The sequence below is a fragment of the Naegleria gruberi genome (genome assembly GCF_000004985.1).
Source record: "Naegleria gruberi genomic scaffold NAEGRscaffold_31, whole genome shotgun sequence".
NCBI classification, from domain to species: Eukaryota; Heterolobosea; class Eutetramitea; order Acrasida; family Naegleriidae; genus Naegleria; species Naegleria gruberi.
The window spans coordinates 259,899-281,622 of NW_003163296.1; the positions used below are offsets into that span (position 1 = coordinate 259,899).

General features: G+C 33.8%; 7 protein-coding genes across 7 annotated transcripts; 3 read left to right on the forward strand and 4 right to left on the reverse strand.

The window, feature by feature from the left end:
* Positions 1 to 10: 10 nt before the first annotated feature.
* On the reverse strand, positions 11 to 805 carry NAEGRDRAFT_68917 (uncharacterized protein; the record flags this gene model as incomplete). The annotated part of the gene is made up of 1 exon (XM_002675920.1): positions 11 to 805. The coding sequence occupies one exon, from the start codon at positions 803 to 805 to the stop codon at positions 11 to 13; it is 795 nt and encodes a 264-aa protein (XP_002675966.1).
* Positions 806 to 1,770: 965 nt separating this feature from the next.
* On the reverse strand, positions 1,771 to 4,525 carry NAEGRDRAFT_80160 (uncharacterized protein). Its single transcript, XM_002675921.1, has one exon. It carries the CDS (start codon positions 3,788 to 3,790, stop codon positions 2,684 to 2,686), a length of 1,107 nt encoding a protein of 368 aa, XP_002675967.1. The 5' UTR covers positions 3,791 to 4,525; the 3' UTR covers positions 1,771 to 2,683.
* Positions 4,526 to 5,095: 570 nt separating this feature from the next.
* NAEGRDRAFT_80161 (serine/threonine kinase) lies at positions 5,096 to 9,967 on the forward strand (the record flags this gene model as incomplete). The annotated part of the gene is made up of 1 exon (XM_002675839.1): positions 5,096 to 9,967. The coding sequence occupies one exon, from the start codon at positions 5,096 to 5,098 to the stop codon at positions 9,965 to 9,967; it is 4,872 nt and encodes a 1,623-aa protein (XP_002675885.1).
* A 225-nt stretch (positions 9,968 to 10,192) lies between these two features.
* Positions 10,193 to 11,227, reverse strand: NAEGRDRAFT_68922 (ras family member; the record flags this gene model as incomplete). Its single annotated transcript, XM_002675922.1, has 1 exon — positions 10,193 to 11,227. One exon carries the CDS (start codon positions 11,225 to 11,227, stop codon positions 10,193 to 10,195), a length of 1,035 nt encoding a protein of 344 aa, XP_002675968.1.
* A 404-nt stretch (positions 11,228 to 11,631) lies between these two features.
* Positions 11,632 to 12,071, forward strand: NAEGRDRAFT_68923 (uncharacterized protein; the record flags this gene model as incomplete). The annotated part of the gene is made up of 2 exons (XM_002675840.1): positions 11,632 to 11,741; positions 11,783 to 12,071. 2 exons carry the CDS (start codon positions 11,632 to 11,634, stop codon positions 12,069 to 12,071), a joined length of 399 nt encoding a protein of 132 aa, XP_002675886.1.
* A 259-nt stretch (positions 12,072 to 12,330) lies between these two features.
* NAEGRDRAFT_49977 (uncharacterized protein) lies at positions 12,331 to 13,899 on the forward strand (the record flags this gene model as incomplete). The annotated part of the gene is made up of 1 exon (XM_002675841.1): positions 12,331 to 13,899. One exon carries the CDS (start codon positions 12,331 to 12,333, stop codon positions 13,897 to 13,899), a length of 1,569 nt encoding a protein of 522 aa, XP_002675887.1.
* Positions 13,900 to 14,098: 199 nt separating this feature from the next.
* NAEGRDRAFT_58372 (rasGEF domain-containing protein) lies at positions 14,099 to 21,624 on the reverse strand (the record flags this gene model as incomplete). Its single annotated transcript, XM_002675923.1, has 1 exon — positions 14,099 to 21,624. The coding sequence occupies one exon, from the start codon at positions 21,622 to 21,624 to the stop codon at positions 14,113 to 14,115; it is 7,512 nt and encodes a 2,503-aa protein (XP_002675969.1). The 3' UTR covers positions 14,099 to 14,112.
* Positions 21,625 to 21,724: the final 100 nt, after the last annotated feature.

Sequence of the window (21,724 nt, forward strand, 5' to 3'; positions counted from 1 at the left end):
AAATCTCTTTTCAATATTTCCCATTTGGTTTTGTTTCTGAAAAGAATTTCCATATCCAATTGTTCATCTTGTAAATTCCTGTAGAGCTGTCTTGTGTGGTTGATAATGAAAATGAGGACAAACTCTTTTGTTTTTCAATATTGTCAGAGAGTCCACTTGATGATGATGTGTTTTCTCCAGTATTAGATTTAGCTGTTGATGAGCTAGTTGGATTTAGTTCAGTTTCGGTTGTTTCAGTAATTTGTTTAGGATTATCTGATGATATCGAATGACGCAGTTCATATTGTCTATTACCAATCCTCACTTTCAATTCATATAATTTTGTCAATATCAACAATCGAATACATCTCAATATGACAGTATTCGAAAGTGCAGGCACAGCCAAATAATAGATTAGTGAAAATATGAAACATGGATAAATCTTTCGTCCAATTAACACTCTAGTCATTAATACGAAAGTATAGGTCCATCCAATAATTGCTCCCATGACCATCAATGCTGGATTCCTGGCAACCTGCAAATAATTCACAACTTGTTTGTGTTCCTTTTGGAGAATATGCAACTTTCTCAATTTATAAACTAAACCTCCAACCGAAACTAATAACAAGCTTGTATGAAGGAACAAAACGATAGCTGAAATAACAATGGCCGATGTGGTGTCATCACACAATCCCTTCTCACTCTTGTTTCCTTGTGAAAGGAGGAGTGGATGACAGATCGTTGAATCATTTGTACTGGGATTCGAATAGTTAGAGACCAGCAACGCATCAAATATTGCCGTAGGAAAGATCACTTTGGCAGACATATGGTGTTTTTTTTTGTTGTTAGAAAGGTGAAAGTGGGTGAAAGTACCGTATTTCTAAAATTGTGTAGTGGATTCCCTTTTGGGTGCCATTTTCATTGTGTTCGTGATATAGAACCAACACGAAATATGAAACGACGATTTTATTTTGTGGACTAGCATAATAATCTATCATAAAGTGCTAATAACCTAATTACCACCTACTTGAGAAGGCAAATATTTCAATCTTGGTGAAATCAAAAGGACGACCACCTTGCAAAGTACAGGTTCCTTTCTTGGAAATTTCTGCAAATGATTTTACATAAATAAAGTAGTTTGAATCAGTTTTTGGAGTTGCTTTTTGTTTTTCACATGTGAGAATCAAGTGATTGTTAATTATTTCAGCTCGCTCAGAGTCTTTTCCAATTGGGTTTTCAAAATAAACAGATTGTTTCTCAGATTCACTCCAAATAATGGCAAGAAAGCCATAACATGTTGATTGCTCATTCACTTCCTTCTTAAATTCCTCAATAGATGTTTTTGGGTTGATGGTAAGAATCAATTGATTTTGATATCTGAAACGTGTTTGCAATTCAAAATGATATAGTTGATTTGAGTCTAATAAGGCACATTTCATATTGTTAATTGATATTTTGATTTCAAGAGGTTTTGTTTTTGAAAACTTGTTGCCTTGGAAATAGTTCAAATTTGGGAAAATGGCACCTGACAAGTCACATTGGTTGAAACTGTTCTCCCAATCATCACTGAAACAATATCCAAACATATTACAGGATTCAAATTCACAATTTTCAAATTTAGCACCTGATTGCTTCCAAAATTCACAGTCTTTGAATAAGGTATTTACAAATACTTTTCCTTTCAAAGATTCTTGATCGAATGATTTCTTTTCAAATTTTAAAATTGGGGTACAGTTTCTAAATGTTGCATTTTCGGGATTGGAATTAGTGAAATCTATATTTTGAAAATCACAATTTTCGAAACATGCATATTTTAAATTGCATGAGGTCAGATTTGCTGCAGAAAAGTTTCTACAAGATCTGAATTGTGCACTCTCAAGATTAGAATTACTCAAATTTGCAGAATTAAAATCACATTCTTTGAAAAGTACTTTTTTCAGACTACAAGAGCTCAAGTTTACCGAACTAAAATTACACGATTCAAATGTTGTGTCATCCATTCGATTTGAATTTAGTTTGGCTGATGTGAAATTTGAATATTTGAAAAAAGAATTGTCCATTTTTGAAGAACTCAAATCACAATTCGAAAAATCAGCATTTGATAGTGTTGCTTTGCATAAAGAGGAATCACTCATTACACAATCTTTGAACGAAATTTTCTGTGCTTGTTCTAGTTTAACTCTATCCAAATTAATTCTCTTCAAATTTCGACCAGTAAAGTCCAAAATAGGTACATGCATTATCTCATGTTTAACAATCTCCAACACTGCACTGCTGACATCAAGTGTAGTGCTGTTACTTGTTTCAGATTCCAAGATTTTCAACAAATTCACACAATTCAACTCTTTGCAAGCATTTATCAATTCTAATTTTTGATATTCTGATAAATCTCTATTTACCATTCCGTACTTTAACCAGTTAAAGATCATGTTAAATATTTTGTGTGGACAATTAACAAAATACACAGGATCAGTGAATAAATTGGATGGTGTTATTGTAGGTTGAATTTGTTGTTGTGTGAAAAGTTTAGAAAAGAAGGTGTCTGTTTCTCTTCCACTTTTAATTAATTCATCAGGAATGATGGTGCGGATCGTACCACCAACATTCAAATGAACGGGTTGTGAGGTAGTGATTGTGGACATTTTTTAATACAATAAATCTTTGCATGACGGGCCTTGACATGTTGATGGCATCATTTAAATTATTAAAAACATTTTCTTTGAACTATTCCACTCCCAACCTCCTTATATTCATCTTTAGTAATCCACAAAGATTGAAAGCTTGATAATGATGCAAGAATGCTACCTCCAATCCAGACTGTTTCGCATCCCTTAGTTGGGCCATCCACACGAATTTTCATTGATGAAGGAGCTACCAGTGTTAATTCCTTGTGTATCCTCTCTGACATTCCCTTAAACATGGTTGTTCCACCTGAAAGAATAACATTCGAATATAAATCCTTTCTAATGTCAATATCACAATTTCGAATAGAATCAAATATTATTTCGTGTACTCCTTTATCTTCAATTCCAACTAAATTAGGTTGAAACAGTAATTCTGGACATCTGAATAGCTCATTTCCAATAGCGAGAAGTGTTCCATCTGGCCATTCATAATCAACAATAGATGAATTGATCTTATATTGCTTCATTTCCTCCTCAAAATCCAAAGCTACATAACAATATCTTTCTTTCATATCTTTTACATATTCTCTTTCAAAACTGTATTGTAAATTGTATCCTCTTTCTTTCAAGAGGATCATCAAATGGTCAACCAAATCATCTCCTGCCCAATCTAATCTGCAAGTGGCATGCTGCAAAGCATGACCTTCAAACACTGGAACCGATTGTGTAATATGATAACCAGAATCCAAAACTATTCCAGTCACGCCACCAGATGCATAGAGCGACAATACAGCTTGATTGGCCAAATACATGGCTGGTACCTTATACCCTTCAAACATGATTTGAGTTGTTTTTTCTCTATTTTCCTTTGGATTTTGTTGTTCAGTTAGCATGACTTGATGTTCCTCTGGCACAACTCTCAACTCATTGTAAAAGGCATGGTTCCAAACCAGCTCCATATCCTCCCAATTTGTGATCACTCTCTTGTCCACTGGATAATGGAGACAAAGTGATTCTCCCCGATGAGAGGTTGCTCTATATCCTACATATGTAGGATTGCTTGAAAGTTTATTCCTTCGTTTGCCTACGATTGAAGGAAAGCTGTCTGTTGGAGAGTTTTCACCTGCAAAACCAACTTTACACATGCAAGATCCATTATCAATCACGATAGATTTGTTTAGAGACATTTTTTTGTTGGTTCTAGTGCAAATGATGATTGAACAATGTACTTGAAGAAATAATAGGGACACGAAACGAAGTTAATGGTTGACTGGGGTAACCTTAAGAAGTTTCTTCAAATCTTGGTTTTCAGTGTTGACTAAATTTACAGCCCTGAATCCATTGAGAGTTAATTTGTGTTTGTCAGCTCCATGATCAAGTAAATATTTACAAAGAGAATAGTTTTGTTTGCAGGCAGCCAAATGTAGACATGTGTATCCATCAAAATCTGTAGCATTGAGATCCATACCTCTCTTTTCAATGAGATATTCCACAATTTGTGTGCTACCTCTTGCACAGGCAATGTGAAGGCAATTTTGTCCATAGGTTCTATTTCCAATCATAAAGTGATCATTGTTACACATTGGTGGAAGTAGATTTTCACACATCCAAATAAATTTTGAATAAGCATTGGAATAGGCAAAGTTCATAAGAAGGGTAGAACGATTGTAATCTTTCACATTGAAAATATTCAGAATGTCCATCGTTTCACGGTTACGATACAACATTTCATAAAGCTTACACAATTCACAGAACAGAGCTGTGCATTCCTGTTCTGGATCAAAAATTGCTTGTAACACAACAGATTTTTCTATATAATGTTTCAAATTATAAACTCGAATCAAAACAAGTGGTCTTTCCAATTCGTATGAAATTATATTCTTCCAAGCAAACGGATTCTTTATCGTTTTCAATTCTTTCATGATGAAAATATCCACAAATTTCTCTTTAGGATCCAACAATTCTACTCTCATCACACAACTGTTACTTTTTTCATCGAAAAAACAAGATTCTACTCTTTGGAAATTACGAGAGAAATTATTTAAATACAATAATAGTTGAAAGGAAGGATCTTGATGAATAATTTGATAAAATTCGTGGCAAACTAAATTAGCAGATCGGAAGAGATTTTCCAGAGGTAAATACTCGAGAATGGAGTGATAAATTTCCCTTGGTAGTAATTGATTTTCTAATGATATCATTTTTTTTTAATTCTTTTTTTAGAAACTAATTACGAGAGAGATTGGCCCTTAATTTACATCTATTTTACACTCGTTGATTCATTTTACAAATAAACAAAAATTATTAATAAGCATACATGAAGTACAATCCTAGGATTCACAAATAAATATAAAAATTTAAAGATTTTAATTTTTTTTTCCAAAATCGCGATTTGAAAATTTATGAACTGTCTGTGCTAGAAAACAAAGTTTGTCATTGATTAATAGTTAATTAGAAAACCTTCTTCCAACAGGTAACCTTTCAAAAACAAAATGCCGCCACTCCTTTCCTTCCATTCTTCTTCCATTATTATCATCCTCATTCTCTTCATCAACAGCATTTTCTTCATTCACTCCTCATTGGCTTCATCTAAAACAACAATTATAAAAACAACAGCAAATAATTACAATATTAAAATAGTGGCAGGAAGTTATGGCAATACCATTGATTCCTATCATTTTCCGATCATATCCGAGAGTCCAATTTATGTGCAATCATCCTCATCATCATCATCTGTGGTGGTGATGGAGAAGGAGGAGGATGATGGTGATGAAATAATATATTTATCAGATACACAGTTTTGTGTGGTGAGGAAAATTCAGAAAAGTTTGAGTGTTGTGGTGGCAGGAAATGGAATTTGTGCAGTTCCTGGAGAGACAAGTGGATTGGCTGTTGAATTTTCATTGACATCACCAGGTGGTGTTTATTTGGATGAATCTACTAATATATTATATATTTTGGATAATGGATTGAGTAATTCAGGAGGTTTTGTTAGAACTGTTGATATGTCAAGTGGAATGTTAAATACTTTGCAATTGACCTATGAACCTGCAGTGCTTATGTTAAAAAGTCCAACAATGATAACAAAGAATGGTGGAATATTTTACATTGCTGATACTGGCAATAATGTTATTAGAAGTTTGACATTTACTGGACAAAATACTGCTCATTGTAAAGTAATTATTGGTGCAGTCAACCCTGACGTATCAATGAGTTGTGTTAATGTTGACCCATTGAGTTGTCAACTTTCTTCTCCAACAAGTATTACATTTTCATCTGATGGAATGATCATTACTGACCAGCAAAACAGTAGATTTCTCGCTTTACAAAATGGAATTGTGTATCCATATTCTTTGGTAATACCAACTCCATTGCAAATAATGAGTTTGGGAAATGCTGAATATATAGTTTCGAATGGAGAAATATTGTATTCCCTCACACAAACCACAAAAAATGGTGCAGATTCAACTATTCTCCTGAAGGATAAAAGTTGGCCAATTGGATATTTTGGAATTGATTCAGCACAAACTAATCTTTATTTCATGAGTCAATTGCCAAATTTAGCAGTATCACAAATTGTTAAATTCAACATTCAATCTCTTGGTCAGCCAACAGTCATTGGTGGTGCATATCCTTATACTTTGAGTCCAAACGTGCCTGCTTCTAGTTACTATTTTAATGGATTAACTCAATTAGAATATGTCAGTGATAGTGAAATTTATTTCGCATCCTATAATACAGATATTATCAAATTTGATATGACAGCAGGATTGGCCACAAGAATTGCTGGTAATATGAATCAACCATCAGCGTTATCAAAAATTTCTAAAGGCCTATTAGTTGCAGATACTGTTAATAGGTTAATTAAACTTATTGATGGTGGTGGATCTGTCTCTACTGTAGCAGGTACAAATTCAAATGGAATAGGTTGTCCTGAAGGAGTTCAGGCTACTAGTTGTGAATTGAATTTACCCAGTGGTGTGGTAGGTACACCCTCAATACTATCAAATCAATACATGTTTGTAATTGCTGACAGTAATGCTAATACTCTAAGGATGGTAGCTAATGATTTCACTGTTACAACATTAGCCAACTCTGTATCAAATGTGAGATATCCAACGGGTTTATATTACACTGCTAATGGAGATTTATATTTTGCTAATACTGGAACTTCTCAAATAATGAAATTAGCTCATGATAATACCATCGCAGTAATTGCAGGAACAGGAGAAAAAGGAAACAAAGGCGATGGTGGATTAGCTGTGAATGCTGCATTGAATTACCCAACACAGGTTACTGTCACTTCAAATGGAATATTGTATATAGCCGACACTGGCAACAATGCTATCAGAAAAATTGATTCCAATGGTATTATATCTACTGTTACACATAATGCTATTCAAGGAATTAATGGTGTTGCCACGACTTCTGAGGGTGAACTACTATACGCTGATAGTTATACTGTAAGAATGATTCAATCGGTAGCATGTATTAATCCACAAGGCCAAGTTTGTTCAAATCATGGGAAATGTGTGGATGGGCAATGTCTATGTGAAAGTGGATGGAGAGGTGATTCAGTGTGTGGAACTTTTTCATGTGATATTCCAAAACCACCAAATGCACATAATTGTATTGGACCTAACCAGTATTCATGTATGAATGGTTGGTTTGGAGATTTGTGTAATTTACCAATTTGTTTTGGAATTCAATATAATAATTCAGCTGTTTGTAGCTCACATGGAAAATGTGTATCTAACAACACATGCAATTGTGAAAGTGGATGGAATGGAAATACAAAATGTGGGACCTTTTCGTGTGACATTCCAAAACCACCAAACGCCTTTGAATGTATTGGACCTAATCAATATTCATGCATGACTGGTTGGTTTGGAAATTCTTGTGAACTACCAATTTGTTTTGGAATTCAATTTAATAATTCAGCTGTCTGTAGCTCACATGGACAATGTGTATCTAACAACACATGTATTTGTGAAAGTGGATGGAGAGGTGATTCAGTGTGTGGAACTTTTTCATGTGATATTCCAAAACCACCAAACGGTCAGCAGTGTATTGGACCTAACCAGTATTCATGTATGAATGGATGGTTTGGAGATTTGTGTAATTTACCAATGTGCTTTGGGATTCAATATAACAGCTCTTCTGTTTGTAGCTCACATGGAAAATGCATATCCAACAATACATGCAATTGTGAAAGTGGATGGAATGGAAATAAGCAATGTGGGGCCTTTTCGTGTGACATTCCAAAACCACCAAACGCCTTTGAATGTATTGGACCTAATCAATATTCATGTATGGATGGATGGTTTGGAGATTTGTGTACTTTTCCAATTTGTTTTGGAATTCAATTTAATAATTCAGCTGTTTGTAGCTCACATGGAAAATGTATTTCCAGTAATACATGCAAGTGTGAAAGTGGATGGAATGGAAATAACCAATGTGGAGCTTTTTCATGTGACATTCCTTCTCAACATGGAATTTGTATTGGTCCAAACACTTTCAAATGTCAAGATGGATGGACAGGACTCGAATGTGAAATTCCAATTTGTTTTGGAAAATTAGGAAATGATCCTAGAGTGTGTAACTCACAGGGAAGATGTATTTCTAATAATACATGTCAATGCAATAGTGGATGGAAAGGAAATTCTGAATGTTCTCAATTCTCATGTGATGGAATGGCTGAATGTTCTCAAAATGGTAAATGTATTTCTAATAATACATGCCAATGCAGATCAGGATGGTCTGGACCAAAATGTGATATTGTTGCATGTGATGGAGTTCAAAACTGTCATGCTAATGGTTTGTGTATTTCAAACAATACTTGCAAATGTAATAGTGGATGGGAAGGTCAATCATGTTTGGAGTATAATTGCAATGGTACCAACAATTGTCAACCGAACGGTCTATGCATTTCGAATAATACTTGTAAATGTAATGATGAATTTGGTGGAAATGATTGTTCAATACCTTACTGTTTTGGAAAATTGGGTAATAGTGGATGTGAAGATAATGGAATTTGCTCATTTTTCAACAAGTGCTCATGTTTTCCTCTTTACTTTGGAGATCAATGTTCATGGTTAGATTGTGATCCAACTTCAAAAGATACATCCCAAAATTCAACTAAAAGATGCTCCTCAAATGGTTATTGTGTTATGACCAGAAATAATTTGAATCAAAATTCTACCATTTGTGAATGTAATAAGGGATATAATGGTCAATTTTGCCAAAATAGTGATTCTACGAATGGATCGGGAACAATAGCTGCTATAGTTGTTACAATACTTGTTATAATTTTGGTATTTATATTAATGATAAGTGTTGGTACTTTTATCTATGTTAAAAAGTTCAGAAACAAATATCAAGATCCAGAGAAAATGAAAATGTTAAACAATACTACACCATCAACTTATTCAGAATCAAGTTGGTCAAATTCTCTCTCCATTCAGAATGACACTAGTTTAATAAGTAATACTCACAGTAGTATTTCATCAAAGACACATTTCAAAATTAGGGATAAAGAATACATAATGGAAAGAAAATTAGGAAGTGGTGCTAATGGTTCTGTATTTGTATTTAAGGAAATTAATACCAATCAGCATTTTGCCGTAAAGCAAATAGAAGTAACAAATCCATTTGGTACGGAATTTAAAGAAGTCGTGAATATGTTTGAATTGACTGAGGATTCTAATGCTCATATTGTACCAATTATTGGCTGTACAATGGTCGAGAATGGAGGATTCATTTGTATTCTCATGCCACTCTACAAGTGTGATTTGAGAGATTGGATATATACAAATCAAAAATCAATCACAATTGATCTAATTATTGAAATTGTAAAACAAATTGCTTTAGGATTACAATATCTCCATTCCAAGAATATGATACACAGAGATTTGAAACAAACAAACATATTCATTGCCAAAGCCAATGAAAAAGATGTATCAAAATGTGATGACTTTTTATTGTGCATTGGAGATTGGGGATCTTCCAGATCTAATTCACGATCTGGTCTGACTGTCTATGAAGGAACAATTCAATTCAGTTCTCCAGAAGCAATCATTAAGGGAGAAGTTGAACAAGCAAGTGATATTTGGAGTTTGGGATGTGTTTTCTATCAATTATTATCTGGAGATTATGAATCAATTTTGTTTAGGATTAAACAAGGCAATGATCTGGCAGATAATGAAGTACTCTTACCAAAAATTCTTAATTTTGGTAAAAAGATGAATTACAGAGATGGAAAGGTTCAATTTTGTTTTGAATTATTGTGTGAAATGATTAGATATGATGCCAAGATGAGATTAACTGCCCATCAAATTTTAGCCAAGATTGAAAACTTTAAATAACACCCTCAATTACATTATTTGTGTGTTCATGTTTTAGATTTTATTGGTGTCTATTTCCCTTCATCCACCAACAAAGGATGATCTTTAATAGTAAGAATGTTCAAATCCTGTTCATTATTAGAAATGATAGCTGAATATTTTCATGAACTTTTCACATCATGCTACATTGTTTCTTGGAATCAGAAATGATTGAATAAATTTTCCTTTCATTGGACACTAGCTTTTTTAATATTGTTTCTGGAGTCCATATTTGAAATCTTTAGTCTCAGTGGTGGTTCGGTATCGAATAATCATTTCAACGAGTAGTTCAGCAATACCCACACCATCCCTTGCACTAGTGTGTACAATTGAGCAATTTAGGATCATGTTCTTTCTGAGAACTCGTTTCACATATAATTCCCTAGTTTTTTCATCGTGTTCTCCATATGTAATATCACACTTTGTGAAAACAATGATTATTGGACTATTATTGACCTCTCTAATACGAACAATTCTCTGTAGCAATTTATCCAAAAAATTGTAACTGTGCTCTATTGATTTTTGATTATCCTTCGAATAATTACTCCAATAAGGTTGTGGTGGTATTGTTAGTAAAATTATATCACTAATCTGTATCATCCGATCCTGTAAGGACACATACTCATCCATTGCATATGTATCCACAATTTCCAATTGATATTTAGCATCCGAATATCGAAACTCTTTCAAATAAGTATCCTCAATTTGCATCTCATATGGAGAATTGAAAAATTCACCAGACAGTACTCGACATAGACTTGATTTTCCAGAACCATACTCTCCAATACAAAATATCTTACATTTCAAATCCTCAACATTCATTTGAGAATTTTGATTAATATTACCAACACTATTCGATTCATTTTTCTTCATTATTGGAATCAATTGTTCCTCATACTGAATCTGCAACATTCTCACTAACATGCAATAGTATCGTTTGGCTTTTTTCTTGATTTTTTCTCTAAGTTTCTTCTCTTCCTGCAGTAGAGAATGGCCAAGAAATTCCCTCTCCATCAAACTCAACCAAAATTCATTGAAATAATTAGAAATTTCCAAAGATTCGGATAAAAAGAAGGAACAAGTGGATTGGAGTGAAAGGATGCTCTTTTTTACTTCATCAATTTGTAGATTAATGAAATTATTTGATGAAGTGTTGGCAGTTTGATGATGAACAGGTAACAGAAAGGAAAATATTTCACGGAAAATGTCATGTGGTAAAGATAATAGTGTGAATTTTGACATTTTTTTTAAGTTGTTAATTACAAGTTGGAACTTGGTTTGGAACAATGTTCATAAAAACAAACTTATGAAAATTCATATTCTATGAATATTTACAGAGATGCCATGCCTCCTATATGTTGTTCTTGTTATTTTGCATTGTAATTCATTTATATTTGATGAAATCGAATAAAATCTTTAAACTTAAATAACATTCACCAAATAATCCGATGAAGAATTACCTGAAAAATTAGCACTGGCCTCTAAACCTGTTGTGTATAGTGTTGATTTTTTTCTGTATTTTCAAAACCGCCAAATAGCAAACCTTAGTATTTTCCTTTTTGAGAGATTCAAGTTCTGATTGAACTTTTCTCAAAAATAATTATTCCTCAATAAAAGTCTTCCATTTTGCAAAAAAAAAAATCGAGATGAGCAAACTGGAAAAAACGGAAGCCAAAAAGTCAAAAATTAAGATTAAAATAGGAGGCAGTGATGGTATAACACACTATACAACTTTTAAGGGAGCTCCCTGCTCTACGTAAGTTTTGATTCCTCCTTAATTCATCACACAATATTTAGGGAGTTAAAAGGATGGGAAATGAAAATCACAGTTAAGGAAGATGGTTCCGTCTCGGGATCTAATAAGAATGAAGGCAGTTCCGCTAAAAAGACCTATAGTGGAACGTTTAAGAACGGTTATTTGAATGTGGTTTCATCTTTTTCCGATGGAAAACAATTTAATTACACTGGTTTTATTTCGTTGAGTGATTCAAAAGCAAAGTTGGATTTCACGTGTATTTCTGGAGGCGTTGGATGTAGTGTTGGTGATAAAGGGTATTCTACTGGAAAATTAAAGGTTGATACTTGAGAATTACTAGTAAAGCCATTAGTTGAAAGTAATTGTCTCCTTAATTCCAATATCAAACTCAATGAACTACCACTAAAACTTTTCTGTTAATATTTCCCGCCAAGAAAAAATCCACTTTTATGCAGCAAAAAAAATGCCAGAAATTCGCTGATAATCCACCTGCTGGTGGAAAACGCGTCTTCGCCTTTAAATATTCTCGCGTTTTGTGATGGAATTTCCAACAACAAAAAACAACAATAACAATAATAATAACTAAGAAATGTCAAGCAGCAGACCAACAAGAGAAAGAAGATTACCGATTCATTTGGAAGATTATATCGTTGGTGAATTAGATTTACGAAAGAATTATGAAAAGGAAGAAAAGAAGAAACAAAAATTATTATTAAAGAAGAAGGCTGAAATTTCAAAGAAGGAACAAGCTGAAAAGAGAAAGAAAGAAGCAATGGAAGCAACAAAGAAAAAGAAGGAAGCTGTTAAAAAATCTATTAGAAAAAAGCCTACTTCATCATATTATACTTCATCTTCAACAACAATTTCTAAAAGATCTTCATCTGCAATTACACCATATACAGATTATACTAATCCAAAATTTAAAGTTTTTACATCAACATCTGAAGCAAGAAACAAATTAATTGAAAAAACACCTGGTAATAAGATTTTAAAAGGGTCAGATGATGCTTCTAAATGGTCAATGTCAAAATTAGATACATCAATTAGATACAAATCACTTAATATTTCAGATATTTTAAGTGGATGTTATTATGTACCAGGTAATAATCACAAATTAGATACAACTGGTAGTGATAGAGTACCTGCAGTTCAAATTTGTTTTTCATTTGATACAACTGGTTCAATGTCTTCATATTTAAATAATTTGAAATTTAAATTACAAACTATTTGTCAACAATTAATGAATGATGTTAGAGGTTTAGAAATTGCAATTATTGCACATGGTGATTATGAAGATTCTAAAGATACTGGATCATATTGCTTATACAAATTAGATTTTACAACAGATATCGAACAAATTATTTCATTTGTTCAATCAATTAATTCAACAAGTGGTTATGATGGTGATGAATGTTATGAAGCTGTTTTATTAGAAGCTCAATCTTTATCTTGGGTTAATGTTGAAAATACATTTACAAATAGATCACTTGTTGTAATTGGTGATGCTGATCCTCACAAATCAACTGAATGGTTTAATATTGATTGGAAACAAGAAACAAGTAATTTATTTGATAATCATCATGTTAAAATTCATAGTGTTAGATGCGGTTCATCTTCATGGTCAACAAAAGATTTTTACAAAACAATTTCAGAAGAAACAGGTGGATCTGAATATTTATTAGATACATTTGAAAAAACAATTGAAATGTTTTGTGGATTAATTTATAGAGAAGCTGCTGATAATATTATGATGAATGATACAACAATGCAAGCACATATTGATGGTGCAGTTTCAGGTGAAGTTACAATTGTTAAACCAACAATGTCTTCAAGTGATAAGATGATTGATGATGGTGAAAAGAGTGATGATATTACATCATTAGGTTCATATATTGTTACAGATGATGATATTTTAAAGATTCACACTGCAATTCATAGTACTTGTACAGAAGTTAAAATTAATGGTATTGAATTTGCAATTCAAATGAATGAAAGTTCATGTAGATTTGTAAGAGTTGATGGAGTTGTCTATATTGAACAAAATAAGGAAAAGAAGACTAAGTATGCCAAGATGGCTCTCGAAGGAAAGAAATTAACTTGGATTTGTCATGCTGGTAATTGGGGTCTTATCATTGATGATAAAATTGAAAAGAGATAGGAAACCAATCCTTAAAAACCATAGTCGAGTGTAAATAAAACTAATCTAAAATCAAATTATTTATTGAATTGTGGAATTCTAGAAGATTAAGGTCGTACCAACGAAACTGCCCAACAAGAGAACAGTTTAAATGAAAGGGAGAATGTCTTGAATTCTTTGAGAGCCAATTCCTTGCATGGTTCAACTATCAAACGAAAAATAAATAAAAGTGGTTTATTGGGCTTTTCTTGGTTCAATAACGAGAGACTTCTTGTGAAGTTCATCATCATTGGTGATAATTCCTTCAAAGATTTGTTCTTTAAGAACATATTGAAGGTAAGGAATAGGTTCTAAACGATACAAGTTGGAACAACTTTGTAAATCCTTTACAGTTTGAATAGTATTATAGTAAATTCTTCTCTTTTGATAATTAATGAGTTTCTTGTTTGGATTCTTAGGGTGATTAAATTCATCAGGATTACCATCAGAAGTGAAGGTCAAATCAGTTTGGAAGATACCAATAAATGGAACGATTGGAGTATTATTGTTAACAATGGTATTCTTCAAATTTTCTCTCAATTTGATACGATTGTTAGCATGTAAGTCATCAAAGATCTTAAAGATGTTGGCATCGTCTTGTGAGAGAACTTTTCTTGTTTCTTTCAATCTATAAACAGGAACAGATTGCAAACCTGAAATAATGGCAAAGAAGGCACTATAGTTATTCAATTCATAAGTTTCCTTAGCAATTTCAACAAACTTCTTAAACAATGCCTTTCTAATTTCGGTATTTGACTCTGTCAAGATTGTAGTTTGAACCCAGTAACTGATATTGTTTACACGGTCAGTCAATGAAGAAATGTGAGGAGCCAATTCATACTTGTACTTGATATCACTCCATGCAGAGTTATAGAATTCGTTTGCTTCAATCTTCTTAAAGATCTTCAAATCAATAATAGTTTCTTGTCTAGCAATTTCAGTAGCTGGCCAACTCAACAAGTTGAATTGAATATTGTAAGGATTAGGCATGCCTTCATTAATGTATTTGGACTTTTGAATCTTCCATTGGTTAAGAGAGATTTCTGGTTCTTTCAACTTTTCAATTGGAACACCTTTAGGAATCATGACAGTGTTAGATTGGCCATGATGACTGGTTGAACCGGATTCATCCTTCTTGAAACTAAGCAAGTTTTGAACAAGAGTCTTTCTAATCTTCTTCAAAGTTGGGTGAACCCTCTTTGCACCATCCTCTTGTTGTTTCTTTCTGATTGGTTGGGCAATTTCTTCAAAATAGTGCGCATAAAGAGCAACAGCTTCATTGTCAAGAGCATGGAAAGCTTCCTTGAGGAGTTCATTCATTGCTTGTTCAATGTAGAGACGAACAGTGTTATTCTTGATAACAGATCTGTAGACTCCCATAAGACGATTCATCAGAGAACGTGCTGTGGTGAATGATGAGAAGGTATTGAGGAAGGTAGAATGGAAAACACCTCTCAATTCAGTTTCACCTTCCAATGTTAGCATTCCTACGAATTTTTCCACCAACTTCTTCAATGTACCAGATGAAATTGTACTACGCTTAATATCAACATTGACATCTTCTGGTTCATCTTCCAAATCAACTTCACTCTCAAAGTTAAGAACATAAGAAAATGGTTCCAAGAGCAAAGCCATACATTCCTTTGAGATTTGAATAGACTCACCAATAGCCTTATCACCCATCAGTTCTTCAGTGTACAAACTACAAGCTCCCAAAAGCCATCTCCACTTTTGTTCAACCTTACGTTTTTGGGCGTAAGGAACTCTGTCCTTCTTTGGAATTGTTAGGTCATATAAATCTGGACAGACAAGACTGTGGTTAAAGCTAGTAAGGAATGGATGCAAACAATCTTGGAATATGAGAGACACAACCTTGAATTCATCCTTCATAGTCAATTGGAAAATCATGTTAAATATCAATCTTGAAATTGAACGCAAAAGCAAGGATTTGACTGGAGTCATTGTCTTGGTATTTCTGGTGATTTCTAGTTTTGAAATGACTTGGACATATTCTTCCTTGTTAGCCAAGAGCTTATCTATTGGATATTTAACATTGATATTTTCAAAGATTTGATTGAGAACATTCTTCTCAGTGATCTTGCTGAGGATATAATTAACAGACAAAACTGTTTCGATACGAATATTTCTTTGTCCTCCCTTCTTCCTTTCTTTTGGAATGGATGAAGAATAATCGAGGTGATGTACAGACATGACTACATAGTCTAAGAATGAAATACAATTGATCATCACGTGTAGAGGAGCTTGAGTCCACCATTGGATGAGTCTTTGTTCTGAGAGGTTTCTCAAAACCCAAAGAAGACAGAAAGAGGTCAAGATGTAAAGTTCATCATTGTGGAACATTGTAAGGTATTCTTCCTTATCCATATATCTGTCAACAAAATACAAGAAAATTTCTGCAATAGCGGCTCTCTTGGATGTATCTTGATATCTTGAATCAAAGTCAATCTTGCAGAATAAATCTAACAAGTATTTGCCAACTTTGAGCATGAGCTTTTCATTATTAGTTTCAATGGTGGCAAAGAAAACATCAAATAAGTGTCTAACCATAAAGTTTCCTTCTTGCAATTGCAAACTGTTGAGTGGAATGAAATAGTCATAGTCGCACAAAATGGCAACAAACTCTGACTTTAATCTCAAAAGTGCTTCAGTACTAGCATCTCCTGAAAGACAATCCATATAGTGCTTGACAATATCAATATAGTATTCTCTATCAATGAATGGAATTAAATCTCTAATAAACAATGCCAAGTTTCTGTTACTATTCAAACCAATATTTTGTCTACCTGAACCACTAGAAGACAATAATTTCTTTGTACGAGAACAGAAGTGATGCATTAATTGTTTGACCTTTCTCACAAAGTATTCTTGAGAAAGTGGATGTTCATCATTCCACCCATATCCATCGTTAGACTTATTCAAATACCAACTGTCCTTGATGGTGAGACAATCCAAAGAATCAGTCTTGATACACAATGTCAAACTCTTAATAATAACATCAAAGATAAACCAAGAGAAACGGAACGGATCGTGTTCAGTCAAATTGTTAGTAACAAAGTAGTGTTTGGTTGGTTCTTGCAAAATCTTTGTCAATTCTTCCAAATAGTCAGTAAAGACACGAGTTAAAACTGAATAAATTGGATAACCTCTATTCATTTCGTCAAAGATATACTTGGTATATGAAGCCATAAACTTGTTACCTCTGGTATGATTCTTAGTAAGATGGTAAACACCTCTCAAACAGACCAATACTTGTTCGAAGATTAATCTTTCAGCACCCTTTCTCAAATCAGTAGAGTGAATAGATAAATCAGAAATGTTACTCATGAGTTCAAACAAAATATTCATAACAATTGGTAAGTGAGGCATAAATAAGGAAAAGTCAATATCACAGAACTTCATCAAAATGGATCTGCAAATGTATTCCAAAATCTTTTCCTTATTCTCAGTCTCAGGGCTATACAAATCGTGAATACTGGCAAAGAAGAGTTTCAAAATATCATCACGTGGATTGATTGTTGAAACAAGTTGTGCCATAAGCTTGAATCTGGCATCACTTATTTTTTCAAGAGTGCCCTTAGTTTGACTCTTAGTAAGGTAATCTGGTTGGAGTTCCTTGTATACTCTGAGTTCTCCAGTAAAGAATTGCTTTTGGAAATCAGTATGTTTGAGTTGATAGATTGCTTGTGCCTTGTCAGCTTCATAAATCTTGTTCTTTTCAGTCAAATCCAAGAATGAATAACCTAGGATTGCTCTATCACTGTTACCAAAATCATCCTTTCTATCCAAGAATTCATACTTTAGCTTATTAGACTTTTTATCAATATCAATATGATAGAAAGTGAAAAGCAAGTGATTACCCTTGTTTGAAACAGCTGGAATATCAAGCTTAATTTCATCAAGGAATTGTGGAGTCTTATTATCATACTCAAGAGCAGAGAATTCACTATGCTTCTTTTCAGAAGTAAATCTGTTAATAATGACTGGATTAGATTTTTGAAGCTCTTCCAATGTTGGAATAGTGCTATCTGATTCTCTGAAAATTACCTCAATGAGAATGTTCTTACCATTAGCCTTTTCCAATTTGACACCTTGTGGATAGACATACAAAGTATTTTGTAAGTTCATGTATGGATATCTGATTTTGTACCATGGAATTTCATTAACTGAAATAGACTCTAAAATCTTCATTTGCTCTTCAAAGAGGGCTTTTCCGAAATCACCAGAATTTAGGATGACTGAATTACGACGTTCGGCCTCACTTTCTTCATCTTCTTCTTCCATAACATTGGCAACATCAGTACTATCATCTCCCAAATAATTGTTTGGTGTTTGGTAAGATGAGTGGTCTTCATTGATACTTCCACTGTCTTCAGAATCTTGCTTGTATATGAGTTGACTATCACCAATACCAGCTCCAGTATCTTCTGATGGTTTTGATAACTTGTACTTTTGAAGATCACTGATCAACTCAACGTAAACCTTCATTGTAGCGTTAACAGAATGGTGTTTAGTCTTTTGCTTAAGTGCAGAGTAAACATTGAGTGGATTTTTGTAATCACCTTCAACAAAGAACATTTGTTCAAAGTTCAAAATACTAGATGTCAACTCTATCTTCTTCTCATTGATTTTAAATAAAGGTACAAATCCAAAGAATGCTGGATACCTAAAGAAAGCCAACTTGTCCTTCTTTTCTAAAAATTCGGAACTAAATTCCTTCTTCTTGTGTGCCTTGATTGTATCCTTGGTTGGGCCATTGGATACACGGTTAACAAACAATACCAAAAACATTTCTTCATTTGGTGAAGAAACTGAGAATAATCTCTTCTCAGTTCTAGCAACACCTCTCTTTTGAAGAGAATTATGGAGGGATTCTGGAAGTTTCATCAATTGTTCATCAGTGAACATGTGGAAGTGATAATCTTCGCTGACCTTCTTTAAATATTTGGCATCATAGATGGCAACAGAGAATGTGAATAGATCATTTTGGAGTTCAGTACTATCCATAAAAATAAAATCGCTGCATGATAATTGGAATCTGAACTTTTTCTTGACAGGATATTCAATTTCAGGGAATCTTTGACACATAGTAGTATGGAGTGGTTTGTATTCATATCTTGGTTGTAAAACTCCCATCAATCTCTTAGTATCCTTTTGAACATTTTTACGATTCAATTCGGCAATATCGTTCAATTTCTTTTGAGGATCAACACTCAAACTGTCAGTCTTTTGCAGTTCTGCAGTGAGTTCATTCAAAAGTTCAAGAGGACGCTTAGCACACAATTCCTTAGCCTTTTCAACCAAACTCTTTTTCAAAGATTTGGAAATATCGATTTCATCAAAAGCATCAACAGCCTTCTTTTCACCAGTCTTCTTTTGAAGATTGGCAATTTCCTTCTCTGAAAGGTTTTGTTGATTAGTTACAAGAGAGGTGAAGCTCATTTGTCTTGGGAAGTTTGGATCGTTTGGATCGATGGTTGGAACCTCCTTCTTAGTTTCAGATCCTTCCTTTCCTTCCTTATCGTCCTTCTTAGTACTAGATTCGGTATTTTGTGCAGTAGTCTTGAAGATATTATTCCAAATTGATTTTCTCTTGTCTCTGTTTGTTGCTGCAGGGGAACCGGCTGAACTTGATTTACCACTACCAGAAGCAGCAATAGAATCACGATTACTACTTCTAGACAAGGCATTCTTTAACTTTTTGGACAAGCCACTTTCTGTAAAGTCACCCATTTGTTCAGTAGCACGGAAAAGCTCCTCTGGATCTTTAGAAGTTTGTACTTCAGTAGCCTTTTCAGCTTGGGCTTTTTCAATGTCTAAAATCTTGGACATGGAAGGTAAGATATCGTCATCATTTGTATCTTGATTCTCCTCTTCCTCTGATTTCTTTTGTTCCTTCTTATTCTTCTTAGCTGATTTATCCTCATGTTCAGTTGATTGTGTTGCTGTTGTTACCGTAGTACTGTTAGTAGGAGCCTCAGAATTAAGAATTGCATATTGTGGTTTGAAAGGAGACATTCTGTATGGATTTGCTTCATAATGCAAAATCTTGAATGGTTTATAGAAAACTTGCAAACAGTGTCTCACATGAGGGAATTTGAAATAAACAACTTCCTCCAAATTAGTATCTGCATCACTTGATTTCTTTGTAACTTTTTGTAAATATCCACCTCCGTAAGAAAGGAATCTGAAAAAGTTTTTAACAAGTAATCCCTTATGTTCTGAATTTTCTTTGCTTGGTGATGTTTTTGTACCATTACTACTGGATTCATTGGTGGAATTGCCTGTAGCAGGAGAGAGTGCATTTTGTTCAGAAGGTGATCCAAGAGTATTCAATGATGTATTAACACTACCACCTCCGCTACTAATGAGCATACTATTAGAATGTTGTTGAATTCTCATACTTGATGATCTCATCAAAATTCTTCTAGATGTCTGATTACGAAGAGATCCAGTATTGAACAATACCATCCACTGTGTTTGATCAATTTCCTCAATTGAAAATGGATCCATAGCTTGCATATTCACTGGTAAAGGTGATTTTTGCTCGCTGCTCTTTCCATTAGTGTCATCAGAGAGAGTTGAAGCAATCATTTTCATTAGCTTTTGTTGACGTCTCTTTTCCTCTTCTGTCATTGGTGGAGGAGGAGTGGCAGGTGGAGGAGGAAGAGGTCCATTATATGAAGTAATAGTGAGTTTTCCACTTGTAGTTGTAGTAACAGTGTTATTATTATTGGTGGAAGATGTAGAACTGCTAGCAGAACTGGTAGTGTCATGCTCAACACTTGTTTGACTAGTTGATGATGATGTCACTTCAGTGTGTTGTTGTACAGGTTCTTCTTCTTCGTTTAGACGTGGAGTTGGTTGTTCAACACTGATGGCAACATCAGCAACAAATGAAGTTGAATTACTGGTAGTAGTATTATCATTAGTGATACTAACAGCTACCTCTTGTTGTTCAATTACAACAGCATCACTGTTGGAGTCTGCCCTAGAAACCAATGTTTCTTCTTGTGTAATATTAGTGGAAACTGGTTCATCAAGTACTACTTCTTGTTGGACAACATCAGTGGACGATGTTTGTGATGAGTCAATAATGACCTGGCCAACAGGTGTTTCTTCTACAATAATTGTATTCTGTTCTTCGACAATAGTCTCGCTTTGTACCTTTGATACTTCTTGTTGTTGATGATCATCGTGGTCAACATTCGTTATTTCTGCTGTACTTGTAGTTGAAGAATTCAAATTGTTGGAAACTGGTTCATCATAATGATGATTTACTTCTTCTATTGTTGTTGTAATTGCTTCTTGTGGTTGTTCTACAGAATTGTTGCTGCTGTCATCACTTGCCTCCTTATGATGAGTAGAAGAAGATTTAGAAGGACTACCTTCAACTTTTGTATCCACAATAGTAGCAGTAGAATTATTATTATCATTGGAATTGTTGGTAGTAGTGGTACTATCATCATGACTAGTTGGAGGTGTTATTGTTTGTGGTTGTGATGTATTATCTAGTTGTTTTTCTTCATCATCAGAAAGACTACTTCTTCTTGATGAATTAGTTGAAGAGGAAGAAGATGAAGTGGATCCTTCTTGATGTTCATCTTCTTGATTGCTGACAGCAGGTTGATGATGGGTTATTGATGAGTGATTTACTTCATCAACATTAGATGATTCATGATGGTCCATTCTTTTCTCCTATACATAATATTGAATTGTTGTTAGTAAGATAATTGATTGTCTACTTACATAAAGCTTTATTTCTTCTCTCTTCCTTGTAGGTAGTGCA

Coding starts and splice junctions, on each gene's coding strand:
- NAEGRDRAFT_80160 (XM_002675921.1), bottom strand. CDS start 3,790: ATGTCTCTAAACAAATCTATCGTGATTGATAATGGATCTTGCATGTGT.